The sequence below is a fragment of the Rana temporaria genome, chromosome 1, assembly GCF_905171775.1.
Source record: "Rana temporaria chromosome 1, aRanTem1.1, whole genome shotgun sequence".
Taxonomy (NCBI): domain Eukaryota; kingdom Metazoa; phylum Chordata; class Amphibia; order Anura; family Ranidae; genus Rana; species Rana temporaria.
In genome coordinates this window covers 512437954-512452974 of record NC_053489.1, presented here as the reverse complement: position 1 = coordinate 512452974, position 15021 = coordinate 512437954, and the positions used below count along the sequence as shown (strand labels likewise).

General features: G+C 41.3%; 1 protein-coding gene across 1 annotated transcript in view; it reads left to right on the top strand.

Annotated features, from left to right (window-relative positions):
- Nucleotides 1-15021, top strand: part of CLGN (calmegin) — a 122603-nt gene that overhangs the window by 90767 nt on the left and 16815 nt on the right. The window contains exons 10-12 of the mRNA XM_040331283.1: nucleotides 9410-9566; nucleotides 11940-12155; nucleotides 13169-13288. Of these exons, the coding sequence (XP_040187217.1) occupies nucleotides 9410-9566; nucleotides 11940-12155; nucleotides 13169-13288 (493 nt within the window). The remainder of the gene's footprint in view (nucleotides 1-9409; nucleotides 9567-11939; nucleotides 12156-13168; nucleotides 13289-15021) is intronic.

Below are 15021 nucleotides of genomic sequence, written 5' to 3'. Positions count from 1 at the left end.
TATGCAAAGGAACTGATTTGTTTGCCTTTAATTGTGCTTATAGCCTGAACTATTATTGCCATTCTTCAGAAATGGGCCTCTAGATCCTTGCCTGTGATGCGGAATCAGGGTTATCCATACTGCCGGATGATTTCAAAAAACTATGGGTGAAACAAATGCATCTAGACACAGAATGATTTCACATCCTCACCTCTCCATCGTCCAAGGGCCAACAGGAAGAACAAACCCTGCTGGTTCTTTATTTAAAACACAGAGAGAATATCACACAACACACCCATCAATCCCTCCCCATCACCCTTGTGAGTCTTTTATTGGTCAATTCATATAGAAGGGTGGTTTCTCCTCACAAGTCCATTTCATGTTCTGAGTGTGTAGAAGGGGAAGTCAAAGTCCATGTTTGGGCATGCTGCCCACATCATCCAGTGTAGAAAAAAAAGTTCATTCAGCTCTGCACATTTTCCTTCCAAGCAGTCTGAGTGAGAAGGAGGGGGATGGGAAGGCTTTTCCTGTTACAACTGAGGAATCCAGGAGGGAGGGTTACATCTGTTTTTAATAACATATCTTTGTATGGTCAACCTTAAGTTCCAAGATGTACTTATAACTTTAAAACACCTATCTCTTCATTTCATTTCTGATATGACAAAATCTTCATCAAGGAAAATAAGCAGTATACTAAAGAAATATTACCGAAATACACTTTAATATTTCTAATCATAACATAAAATTTTCATTTTAGTTTCACGTCTATCACAGCCCCCCCTTGAAATGAATATTTTATCAGTTCATTCTCTTTGTTATTTCTTAACAGACAAGGACGGTAATGGAGGACATGGTCAATATAACAAAACATTATCATAACCAATATAAACAGAAACAAAATTGCTATACCTGAGCACAAATGTGTTATCACCCAAAATATTGTCCCCAGGTGACATTTCAGATGCACCCCCCTTATTCACCTAATATCCTGTATAAGGCCATAATTTTATACAAAGTCATTTGTGAAGTGGCCTCTAGGTGTTCAGTAATATACTGGAATGCATTCTTGTTTATAGTTAACAAACCTCTATTGACCATAGCAACCATAATTTATCCAATCTACATTTACATTACTAAGTTAAATTTCAGGAAAGCATCCGTTCCCACCAAATTACTATATTTCCCTTCATTAGCATTTTAATTTTATATTGGGCTCTGTCCTAAATATTTTATTTCCTAAAGAAACTTTATTTATTACATTACACTAGTTTTTAGGACTGATCATGCAGCATGAATATTCTTGTCGCATGTCTGTTTAAACAAACATAGCAGCCTTTGGTTCAGTCTTAAAGATTCACTGTATCTCATAGGGATCCTTCTACAAAACACAACTTCCCTCTCTGACTGAACACCTTTGTCACTCCAAAACCTGGAAGATGACCATTTAATCCATAAATATGGCTGTATCATACCGCATAATCTATCCATATTGTATTTTTATTTTTAAACTATTTTAACTGACTTTCTTAAGCTATGCAGATTAACACCATATTTCATTCTCTTTAAAATGACACCCTTTAAGTAAGGTATTCTTCAAACCAAATGGTGCAAAAACCCACAGTTTAGTAACATATGAGAGAAAGAAAGAATGAGAGAGAAAGAAAGAAAGAAAGAAAGAGAGAGAGAGAGAGAGAAAAAGAAAGAAAGAAAGGAAAAGAAAGAGAAAAATAATACTTTATTAATAAGGGCTTTCTTTCAGATCTTCTAATGATTGTGTACAAATTACCTTTTATTATTAAAGAAAGATTTACCCTCATAATACGCTTCCATAGTTTACTTAACATAAACTCTGATATTTATTTATTTTTCCCTTCAAACTAGGCAAAGTTGAGGATGTTTACACTGGGTGTCTGATTTCAACGCTAGCACTGATACAGTGTGTCAGACCATGTAATCTGATCTCCAGCATCTTCTTAGGGAAAATCACTTAAACAAGCTCTTAAGAGGAAACATCTGTTCCCCCCCCCCCCCCCCCATGCTTGGAGCAGATTGTACAAGTTTTAGACCATATACAATCCAATCGAATTGCATCGTTTTTCTCATTTTTAACTCTTTTTCAAAAATTTTAAAACATATTTGGTTTGTACATCTGCCAAAAATCATGTACATCACATTATAACATGACATTCCTTAACTTCCAATAGCGACAAAAGATCGCTTAGAGGACAAATCTCATGAAATCCACTGACCAGTCCCTGCGCATGAACCGACCATTGTTTTCTTTCGATAATGTCACTCATAATCTATATTTTATCCAAAATGTCACTTTATAATAACTTTTAACACTTGTTTATTTTTTAATTTTATTTTTACAATTTTTATAATAATATTTTTTATAAAGTTGTTAGATTGAACATAACTTTCATATTTTAATATTTTTCTCTGGGGAACCTTATAATAAACCAAACCCAAGTTTAGAATCTGTCGTAAACATTGCTCAAACCTCAACTTATTAATTCTTACAACCAGATCTGTAGGATTTCAGTTAAATATAAAATACCATGTTGTTTACCATAGACTGAATTGTATACAATTCTTCACACAATCTCAATCAACAATTTTCCCATTAAACCTTTGTTCTAATCCCATGTTTATGCTTTGACATGTCATAATACATTTTCAGTTGTTGGGGATAACATATTCATAAACATTTACAGGCAGAAGTAAACTTAATTATCTCATTAAAGAACTTCTTTACACTCTGACATTAATTAACTAACTACCCCATGTAACCGGGACCCCCCTTTGAGATATTCCAACCCACAAACCCCAGTGGTCACAATCCCATGTATTTGAAAAAAGATATATAATTTCATTCAGATTTGTGGGCACAGTCCATCATATCACTCATCTCCAGAGAATATTTTCGAAGGAACCTTTTAATCATCACCCAGGGGATATTGGTAATTATCGGTACCTACATCAGAAATGTGAGAAAAAACTCGTACACGAATATTAGTTACCTATTTTCAAAAGCGGTCACATAATCATAGCTCATAACAATCTAATCTAGAGACTGTCTCAAACAAGATTTCAGAAAGGGATAATGTATTGAATGCTCCCCCCTTGGGGCCCCTTACCCACTTAACCCTGAGGATGGCATGGCACAGCATGTGGAATAAAACCATTTAAATGTACTATGTAAAATGTTCTACTGTTCCAATGTGATACCCAGAATCTCCTCATCCCTCATTTGTGACTTGTGAACACAGCTTCTGTAGTCATGAACGCCAGGATTTACACACTCTCTCTACCGCTTTTGGGCACCCCATGAGGTCAAGGCATTGAGGTCGGGGCACACATGACAGTGGGTACATGAGCGGATTCCTCCTCCAGGTAGGTCTGCCACTCCCATCTACATCATTCTCCTCCCTTACGTGTCTGTCCAGCGAAGTGGCATTGTAGTTACCCCCCCCCTGGACAGACTAAGGAGGGCATGAAGAAGAAGGCCCGTGGGCACAGAATCCAGTATGGGCAGCGGGCAGCAGGCAGGAGGCGACACCATATGCGTTCAGAACGAGGCAAAGCCTTCAGCAGGGAAGAGCATCCGGGCAGGCCCATGCTTCCTCCAGCCGGGCATACAGTTGGGCAGAACGTGAGGGGAAAGAGGGGGCACGGCCTCAAGCAGTCGGGCGGGGCCCATGCTTCCAGCAGGCATCGTGGGCAGAACATGAGGGAAACGAAAAGACAATAACAGGCCCTGGGTATCACATTACAACAACCAAACTGGCAAAAAGCCCTCTATGTATCAAGTCAAAATACAGTGCATGGCATTGTCAGTGTAAGTGTAAGTGGGCAACCCAGATGGGACAGGTCCCCACAGAACACGCATTCAATCTATCCGATTAAAAGGATAAAAAAACGGGACAAAATAATTCACCTAAATTAAATCTCTGTAGAAGATTTTAACTGTAAAATAAAGACTTAACAATTGCTTATTATGTGCATCAAATGTCTGTTCCATATTTTTTAAACCTCAGGAGAAATATCCCATTATTTACTGATTACCGTTTATTAATTGCGACAAAGCAACTGAAATCGTAGACTCTAACGGACATAGACAGTGCAATATCCCAAGTCAACCTTTTGTTAAAAAAAAACTCTGTGTTACAAAAAAAACTGTCTCCTAGGTTGTCGTCCCTGGGGGGGGGAGAGAGGGGGGCTATCCTCCAACTTGCAAATGTGGCAGAGCTCAGGGCGGGCAGGATACGGGGGTCTGGACCTCCCACATTCCTCACACACCCAGTTCTATCCCCCCACCAGGGAGGGGGCAGGAGTATATATTATATCAGGGAGGCATCCCAGAAATATATAAAAAAAAACAGCAAAAATAATAAGCCCCACTGTACACATAGATTCGGATATAAAAATTGTCTGCGTTATCCCAAAAACCCCAAACTTCTGCGAATCAAAAAGATACACCAGCAGCTGCTGAGATTTTGAAACAGACAAACCACGACATATATACACACATATCTCACAGTGTTCCTCTCAGACTGGCAGCAAGGAGAGGGGGGGGGGAATTAAAGAGAAATCCTGCCCAGCAGGGAAAGAGTTAAAGGGGGGGGAGAGGGGAGGGGGCCATCACTGCCTGGTTACTCCAGCAGAGAAATCTGAAACTCCAAAAAAAAAGTCTGCTGATAGAACTCCACACAGCCTGGAGAGGGGGGGGGGGATGGAAATGAAAAAGAAAAAAAAATTGGCTGCAGCACGTGCTTGTCTGCCATTTATAGTGGGCTGCTAACAGCCCTCAGAACAAGAATGCATGTAAAAAAAAAAAAAAAACGCACGGACAAACAATAAAACAACACAGAACACACAAAACACACGGCTCGTTCAGCCCCCCTGTCTGCAGGACGCTAATTCTTAACCCCTAACCCCAAAAATATGTAGCAACCCCCAGTTTAACCCCAATTTCACAGAGTGGGCTGGCATCTGGGACACATCCGGGTCCCCCTCATTACCACACCCTGCTTTCTTAGCCCCTAACCCCAAAAATGTGTTTTACAGAGTGGGCTGGCATCTGGGACACACCCGGGTCCCCCTCAGTACCGCACCCTGCTTTAACCCCGGTCCCCCCAAGGTAACCCCAATTTAGCTAAAATTAAATCCCATAAAGTTTAACCCCAAAAATGAGCCCCAATTTCCCAGAGTGGGCTGGCATCTGGGACACATCCGGGTCCCCCTCATTACCGCACCCTGTACCCCTTAAAAAAACTCCGCCTTGAACTGCCCTAGTCAAGGATCTCGGCTCACCAAGCCAAGCAACTTACTGATACACCCCAATTTGAATCCCCCCAAAAATACTAGCAACCCCCAATTTTTCTCAAGCCAAAAGCCAGCGCTACTCGCTTAGGCCAAAGCAACCCCCCAAGTTAATTCCAGTCCCCCCTCAGTCAACGCTCGTCTTAGTGACTGACACACCCTGTACCCCTTAAAAAGGAACCCCCTTAAAAAAAACTCTGCCTTGAACTACCTTAGTCAAGGAACCCCCCAAATCCTGACCAACCGTGCCAGGCCAAATCTCGACTCACCAAGCCAAGCAAAAGCAACCCCCCATTACTTAGCTAACCCCAAAAACCTCTTCATTCAGACCAGACATATTGACATGGGCATACTGCCAACCTATCCAGGGACAGTCATGCACACATAAACATCTCCACCCCAAGACACACTTACCATGCGCCACCGGCTCAGGACCCCTGAAAGAAATATACTGTCCGCCCACAGCCTACAGACATAGACCCCTGAAACAGTCACATTCAAACTAACACAACACTTAAACATAAAAACACAGATATCAACCCGGCAGACGGGACAAAGGGTTACAAGCGTTGCTCAAGAAATCTCGTCTTTGATTTGAGGAAGCGCAAAACGCCTGCACCGAAGTGTAGGTGAGCAGCCCGTCTCCACCCGCACAGACGCGTTGCATTTCCCAAATAAAGCAACGAACCCACGTTGGCGCCAATTGATGCGGAATCAGGGTTATCCATACTGCCGGATGATTTAAAAAAACTATGGGTGAAACAAATGCATCTAGACACAGAATGATTTCACATCCTCACCTCTCCATCGTCCAAGGGCCAACAGGAAGAACAAACCCTGCTGGTTCTTTATTTAAAACACAGAGAGAATATCACACAACACACCCATCAATCCCTCCCCATCACCCTTGTGAGTCTTTTATTGGTCAATTCATATAGAAGGGTGGTTTCTCCTCACAAGTCCATTTCATGTTCTGAGTGTGTAGAAGGGGAAGTCAAAGTCCATGTTTGGGCATGCTGCCCACATCATCCAGTGTAGAAAAAAAAGTTCATTCAGCTCTGCACATTTTCCTTCCAAGCAGTCTGAGTGAGAAGGAGGGGGATGGGAAGGCTTTTCTTGTTACAACTGAGGAATCCAGGAGGGAGGGTTACATCTGTTTTTAATAACATATCTTTGTATGGTCAACCTTAAGTTCCAAGATGTACTTATAACTTTAAAACACCTATCTCTTCATTTCATTTCTGATATGACAAAATCTTCATCAAGGAAAATAAGCAGTATACTAAAGAAATATTACCGAAATACACTTTAATATTTCTAATCATAACATAAAATTTTCATTTTAGTTTCACGTCTATCACACCTGCACCTTAACCTGGATTTCTGGGTATGCTTATTATTGTCCAGATTTTTCTCCAAAATGTGCTTCTACTGCTCCACTTTTACAAATATGTATCACGACAAAGACCTGTGCAGTACCTAATTTTCTAACCCTGGAGTTCTGGGTATGCATTGCAAAGCACACAATGGGGGTTATTTATGAAAGGCAAATCCACTTTGCACTACAAGTGCACTTTCAGTACACTTGGAAATGCAGTCGCTGTAAATCTAAGGGGTAGATCTAAAATGAGGGGAAGCGCTGCTGATTTTACCATCCAATCATGTGCAAGCTAAAATGCTGTTTTTTTTATTTTCCTTGCGTGTCCCCCTCGGATCTACAGCGGCTGAACTTCCATGTGTACTTTCAGTGAAATTTCAAGTGCACTTGTAGTGCAAAGAGGATTTTCCTTTAGTAATACACCCCCCATGTCTTAAATGCACATGTGTAAGAACCTAAATGATACAAAATGTAATTACAGTTGTGTTCAAAATTATTCAACCCCCCAATGCTGTAAAGGGTTTTAGGGAATTTAGTGTACATTTGTAATTGTATTCAGAATGAAATCCTACAAGGACTTCTTAAAGAACCATATGCAACTAAAATGACATCAATCGGTTTTGTAATACAGTAGTAAATGTTTATTTTGTGAATTCTTCATTTACACAATTATTCAACCCCTTAAAGACTACCACTCTGAAGAACAGAGGTTCATTGAAGTGTTTTCAATCAGGTATTGAAAACACCCGTGGATGTCAGGGAGCAGCAATAAAGCCTAATACGCACCAATCAGGCAGCTTTAAAATGACTGTGATACTCAGCTCCTTCTAGACATTTACTGGTGTGGTTACAAACATGGTGAAGTCAAGAGAATGGTCCGGGAAGACAAGAGAAGAGGTGATTACTCTTCACAGGAAGGGCAATGGCTATAAGAAGATTGCAAAGATGTTAAACATACCAAGAGACACCATAGGAAGCATCATTCGCAAATTCAAGGCAAAGGGCACTGTTGAAACGCTACCTGGTCGTGGCAGAAAGAAGATGCTGACTTTGACTGCTGTGCGCTACCTGAAGCGTAGAGTGGAGAAAAGTCCTCTTGTGACTGCTGAGGAACTGACAAAAGATTTGTCAGATGTGGGTACTGAAGTTTCTGCTCAGACAATACAGCGCACACTGCGTAATGAAGGCCTCCATGCCAGAACTCCCAGGCGCACCCCCTTGCTGTCTACAAAGAATAAGAAGAGTCGACTGCAGTATGCAAAAATCATGTGGACAAACCACACAAGTTTTGGGATTGTGTTCTGTGGACTGATGAAACAAAATTAGAAGTGTTTAGGCCCATGGATCAACGCTATGTTTGGAGGAGGAAGAACAAGGCCTATGATGAAAAGAACACCTTGCCTACTGTGAAGCATGGCGGGGGGTCAATCATGCTTTGGGGCTGTTTTGCTTCTGCAGGTACAGGGAAGCTTCAGCATGTGCAAGGTACCATGAATTCTCTTCAGTACCAGGAGATATTGGATAACAATGTGATGCAGTCCGTCACAAACCTGAGGCTTGGGAGACGTTGGACCTTTCAACAGAACAATGATCCCAAGCATACCTCCAAGTCCACTAGAGCATGGTTGCAGATTAAAGGCTGGAACATTTTGGAGTGGCCATCGCAGTCACCAGACTTAAATCCGATTGAGAACCTCTGGTGGGACTTAAAGAAAGCAGTTGCAGTGCGCAAGCCTAAGAATGTGACTGAACTGGAGGCTTTTGCCCATGACGAATGGGCGAAGATACCCGTAGATCGCTGCAAGACACTTGTGTCAAGCTATGCTTCAAGTTTAAAAGCTGTTATAACTGTAAAAGGAATGTCAATTGGGGGTTGAATAAAACTGATAATGATGTGAGCACAGAAAAGACATTTGTGGTTATTTCATTATAAATGTTATGTTCTATTTGTCTGACCTACACGTGCCTCTTTGATTTAATTGTAAGCAGGATGACTGAATGATCAAAATCAATGTCAAACTGGGCAAAACAATCAATTTCAGTGGGGGTTGAATAATTTTGAATACAACTGTAACTAGAAACCTTAGGCCTCGTACAGACGACCGGATCTATCCGCTGGGATTGATCCGCGGATCAGTTCCAGCGGATAGATCCGGTCGTGTGTAGGCCCGAGCGGACAATTTTCGACAGATAAAAATCCAGCCGACGGATTCCCAGCGGATAAAAATTTTGTAGCATGCTACAAAATCTATCCGCTGGGATCCAGTCCAGCGGACTGATCCGGTCGTCTGTACAGACTCACCGGATCAGTCCGTCCGCTCCCATCCCTCGCATGCGTCGTAATGATTTGACGCATGCGTGGAAGTGTTTACCTTCCAGCGTCGCACATGTCGCCGTGTCATCATCGCGGCGACACGTGACCGCGGATGTTTTCCGCGCGGATTTTGATCTGATGGTGTGTACAAGCCATCGGATCAAAATCCGGATGAGGAATGTCTGCTGGAAACGGTCCGGCGGACCGTTTCCAGCGGATAACCCTTCGTCTGTACGAGGCCTTACAGTGAACCCACAATACCAGTTGTTAGGTATGCAGACTGCAGCCTGTGTATCTTGCTGCAAGAATTGTCAGGCTATAGACCATAGGAAGTAGGTACCAATTTGTCTGTATTCATCAGATCTAACCTTCTGTAATCATTAGGGTAATAGAATTAACTCTTTTGTTGGCAGGAATGATGACATGGATGGAGAATGGGAAGCCCCTCTGGTTCCAAACCCAAAGTGCAAAACTGCATCTGGATGTGGGGAATGGAGTCCACCTCTTATAGACAATCCAAATTACAAGGGGAAATGGAAGCCTCCTATGATTGAGAACCCTAATTACCAGGTAATGATCAGTTCTAATAACATAAATAATACTACAGATTACCACCTAGTGCGTCTACCTTTCTCCAACTCATTAAGAGATTTCTCCTCCTAGCTGCAGGTTTATTTAGCTTCCATCTAAATTGTTTGATAAAATTGGTACAAGTCTTTTTCTTCAAAGCAATACCTGTGCTACAGGTATTGTAATACTACTGTCTAAATATGCTGTCAGCAGGTGAATAGTCCCAGAGCAGTAGAAAGAGGGAATTTATGATCATTTCATCATAGTAACAGTGCCCAAGGGATACTCTACACCTGCTTAAAGAGACAACACAACTCTGTAGCTAGGAGGTGAATCACTTCACAGATTATTACCTGATTAGTAATCGCACAGTACAGTGCCTTGCAAAAGTATTCACCCTCTTGGTGTTTTCCTGTTTTGGTGCATTACAACCTGCAATTAAAATCGAATTAACTTCAGAAGTCACATACTTAGATGATTACATAACATTCGCCTTACTGTCACATTATTTTCTGAAAAGTCCCAAACTTTGCAGCACCACTAAGTAGTGTGCATGAGATCCGAGGGGCTCTCCAAACAGGTCAGAGACAAAATTGTGGGTAGCTATAGATCAGAAAAAATATCCCAAACTGTGAACATCTCACAGAGCAACATTAAATACATTATCACAAAATAGAAAGAATAATGATTCACTACAAACCTATCAAGAGAAGGCCACACACTAAAACAGACTGGGCAACAAGGACATTAATCAGAGATGCACCAAAAATGAAAATAGAGCTGCAAAGATCCACAGCGGAGATAGAAGTATCTGTCCATAGGACCATTAAAAAGAAATAAGAATACTGTGCATGTTTGGAGCTCACCAAACAGCATGTAAATGACTCCCTAAACACATGTAAGAAGGTTCTCTTGTCAAATAAAACTAAAACTGAACATTATGGAAACGCTAAGTGTGGCCCAACCCAACACTTCCCGTCACTCTGAGAACACCACCCTCATAGTGCAACATGGTTGTACCAGCATAATGCTGTGGTGATGCTTTACATTGGCAGGGAGTGGAAAACAGGTCAGGAGTGAAGGAAGGATGGTTGACACCAAATAAAGGGCAATTATTGCGGAAAACCTGTTTTTAGTCTGCCAGATACTGGGATTTAAGGGCCAGATCCACAAAAGGGATACGCCGGCGTATCTACTGATACGCCATCGTATCCCTGTTTCTATCTATGCGACTGATTCACAGAATCAGTTACGCATAGATATTCCTAAGATCTGGCAGGTGTAATTGTTTTACACTGCCGGATCTTAGGATGCAGTACCGCGGCCGCCGCTGGGGGCATTTCTCGTCGAAATCCAGCGTCGGGTATGCAAATGAGGAGTTACGTCGATCCTCTAAGCTTTTTCGCGTTCGCTACGTCGCCGCTACGTTAGTTTACCGTCGCTTAGTTACACTTTTGTGAGGCAGCCCTACTTTTACACAGCAGGCCGTCCTTCCCGCGTCGAATTTTTAAATTTTACGTCGTTTGCGTAAGCCGTACGGGAATAAGGAAATACACTACGCGCCGTTCAAAAAATGACGTCACGTCGCGCAATGCACGTCGGGAAAAAAGCGCCGGGAGTATGCGCAGTACGTCTGGCACGGGAGCACGCCTAATTTAAATGGGACTCGCCCCATTTGAATTGGCCCACCTTGCGCCGGACGGATTTGAGTTACACCGCCGCAAATTTCCCGGTAAGTGTTTTGTGGATCGGTACCTAACTTAGGAAATTTGCGGCAGTGTAACTTAAATCTAAAAAGTTACGTTGCGCTGCCGGGCTGTGGATCTGGCCCTAAGTTCTCCTTCTAGCCGGACAATGACCCAAAACATACGGCTAAAGCTACATTGGAATGTTTAAAGGAAACATTTACAGTAAATATCTTGGAATGACCCAGACCTCAATCCATTTTGTACATCAAAACAACCCATCTAAATTGAAAAAGCTCAAGCAGTTTTGCTTTGAAGAATGGGTAAAATCCCAGTGGCTAAATGTGCTAAGCTAATGGAGACATACTCCAGCTGTAATTGCAACAAATGATGTCTGTACAAGGTATTGACTTTTGGGATGGGTGAATTCTTAGGCACACTAAACATTCCTGATTTATTTTGGCTTAATTATTGTTGGTTTCACAATAAAACGGTATTCGGCACCTTCAAAGTTGTAGGCATGTTGTACACATCATATGGTACAAAACCACAAAAAGAGAATTTTAATTCCAGGTTATAACGCAACAAAATAGTAAAAAAACACCAATGGGGTAAATACTTTTGCAAAGCATTGTATATGACTATTAGAATTTGTTTCCGCTTTTAATAATAATATTGTCTTTTGCAGGGTATTTGGAAACCACGTAAAATTCCTAACCCATACTACTTTGAGGACCTTAACCCTTTTAAAATGGCAACGTTTAGTGCTGTTGGGTTGGAACTGTGGTCAATGACTCCTGACATCTACTTTGACAACTTTATAATCTGCTCTGACAAGGAAGTGGCTGACCGTTGGGCCTCTGATAGCTGGGGACTGAAGAAACTGGCAGCCAGTGCTAATGAGGTACTCTACAGCAAAAGTCACTTGAGGAAGTACATTCATGCATAGAGGTGTATGGTGATTTCTGCTTAATAAAACACGCTGTATGGGCAGAAAAGCAATCCTATAAACATTGCACCAAACATCATTTGTACATGCCAAATGTCCCTTGTTAACCCTGTTATCTATGCTTGTATAGATATGAAGTGTGAAGGTTCCCTATAGTGTCATAATTATATTAATACAGTAATGATTATAGATGTTTCAGTTTAGCTGAGAGCAGTTACTAAAACCTTCATCTGATCAATGTTATCTGATGGAGTGAAAAGGTGTACAATACTTTGTCAATGGTCAGGGTGGATTTAGATGTTGTCTATTAGGCAGTTGTACTTTAAGACCATACTGTATGATGATTGAAAGGATTGAAAAGTAGCAGAGGTGTGCATTTGAAACTTTATTACAAATCAAAATATATTTGGAGTCCACAAAAAGGCATATATGTAGTACATTGTAGATCAGGTGTGCCCAACAAGTGGCCCGGGGGCCACATGTGGCGCGCGGAGCCCTTTGATGTGGCCTGTGACCTCATGTTTTGGGATGGAATAATATAGAATAGAATACTGTTATTAAAGGTAAGTTTATTACTAAAATCACAGTGTATATATGGGCATATCTGTTCTGCAGTGGTTACTGGACTGCTTTCAAACTGATCCACAGGTGCAGAGAAGTGCACCTGTGGGTTACCTGCACTGAGCCATAGACTTCTATTACCTGTGAGTTTGGTGAGCTGAGAGTAAAGTGGGCTCTATAGAGCCGAGTGGGCTGCCAATTGAATAGCATAGGAAGCGTTGATCTTATGTGTCCAGTTAGACATGGTATATATCCACCATCACAGACATGGAAAGCAAGGACCTGCAGGCTGATGAAGCTTTCCTGTTCTAATCTAGTGTAAAGTTCATACCAGTTCAGGTGCTTGCACTACTAGAAGATGCTTTCTCCAGTACACTGTATTAATGGGTTATTCTGTTTCTCTCCAGCCAGGCATGATAAACCAGCTTCTTGCTGCTGCCGATGAGAGGCCGTGGCTCTGGGGTTTGTACTTGCTGACAGCTGCTCTGCCTGTAGGATTGCTGGTCTTATTCTGCTGGCCCAGAAAGGTGAGGATGATCAGAAAATTGGGACACAAGGATGTGAAAAAGTATTTAGCTCCATTAACTTTCTTCTCTTGGTCTTTTTATTTCTCACCTAAATGAATGGAGTCTGACTCGTAAAAATTGTATCAGTATTGGTTTTATTTGAAATGTACACCTACAGTATAGTGTGAAAAGCTATTGTACTTTCGCAGTCTATAAATGATTGCTCTACCTTCCAACTTAACACCTGCAAGTAAATACATATTGTAGCTGTTGGCCAGGAGCTAATAACAGTGCAGGGAAAATTGAAAAATTGATTTGTCATAATTCTGTTCTGAAAATGGGTTCACAGCTGTTGTCCCAGTAAATATGGCACAGAGTTCACCAAAGTAGTGTAAAAAAACATATCGCACATCACGGAAACTTCACGATGTGACTGATAAGATTTCAGGATACTGTATTAGATCAGGTAGATACTTCTATCTTTGTCTCTGTACAGCTTGCTAAGTGATTACAGTGCACTATGTAGTATAAAATAAAAAAATGCCTTTGCGCTACTACAGACTCCTTGATAATAATATCCCAAAACAAATAAGGTGCAGCAATACCTAATAGTGTTTACAATACACAAATACAGAAATCAAAAACATAAAGGGGTTCTGCTCGAACCAACACACTGGTGGAGAAAAAAATGAATCACTAAATATATACATACAATAAATATAAATAATGGTGAAGGTGAAGGTGAAAAAAGTCCCAATAAGTGATGGAATGAATCAGAGGAGTGGAGCTCCAAAATGAATAAAATAAATGAATAAATGGGGTGATAAGGTGCAATGGATAAATATAAAATGAATGAAAAAATGAGTGAAACATGAGTGTAAAAGTGTCCCAATAATGATGTGCCAGGCTGTCAGATGGTAGCCGCAATGTAGCTGAACTTCCACTAGGCGGATGATTGACAGGTGTATGGTCCACTCCCTCACCAGGCTCCCAGAACTCTTACCTCAAAACACAAATTAAAATGCATCCAATAGATCCTTAGTGTAGATTCTCTATTGATAACCAAAAGGAATCTTCCCGTCTGGGGGCAGACGAAGACACGTGACCCCGTGTCATAACGCGTAGGGATTGGATAGGACATACACCTGGAGTGACGTAAGCCGGCGCTGAAGACGCCGCTCGTGTTTTTTACTTGTTGCATATTTTACAGTGTTTTGATGTAAGCTCAGGTTTTTCTATTAAAATACCCTCCTGAGTCTTACGATAACACACTATTGGAGCCTTTGTGTTCTCTTCTCTCCCCCCCGCTTGGAGCTTTATTAGGGATGGGCCGAGGAGTGATTATTAAGAGGGAAGATTCCTTTTGGTTATCAATAGAGAATCTACACTAAGGATCTATTGGATGCATTTTAATTTGTGTTTTGAGGTAAGAGTTCTGGGAGCCTGGTGAGGGAGTGGACCATACACCTGTCAATCATCCGCCTAGTGGAAGTTCAGCTACATTGCGGCTACCATCTGACAGCCTGGCACATCATTATTGGGACACTTTTACTCTCATTTTTTCATTAACTTTATATTTATCCATTGCACCTTATCACCCCATTTATTGATTTATTCATTTATTTTATTCATTTTGGAGCTCCACTCCTCTGATTCATTCCATCACTTATTGGGACTTTTTTCACCTTCACCTTCACCATTATTTATATTTATTGTATGTATATATTTAGTGATTCATTTTTTTCTCCACCAGT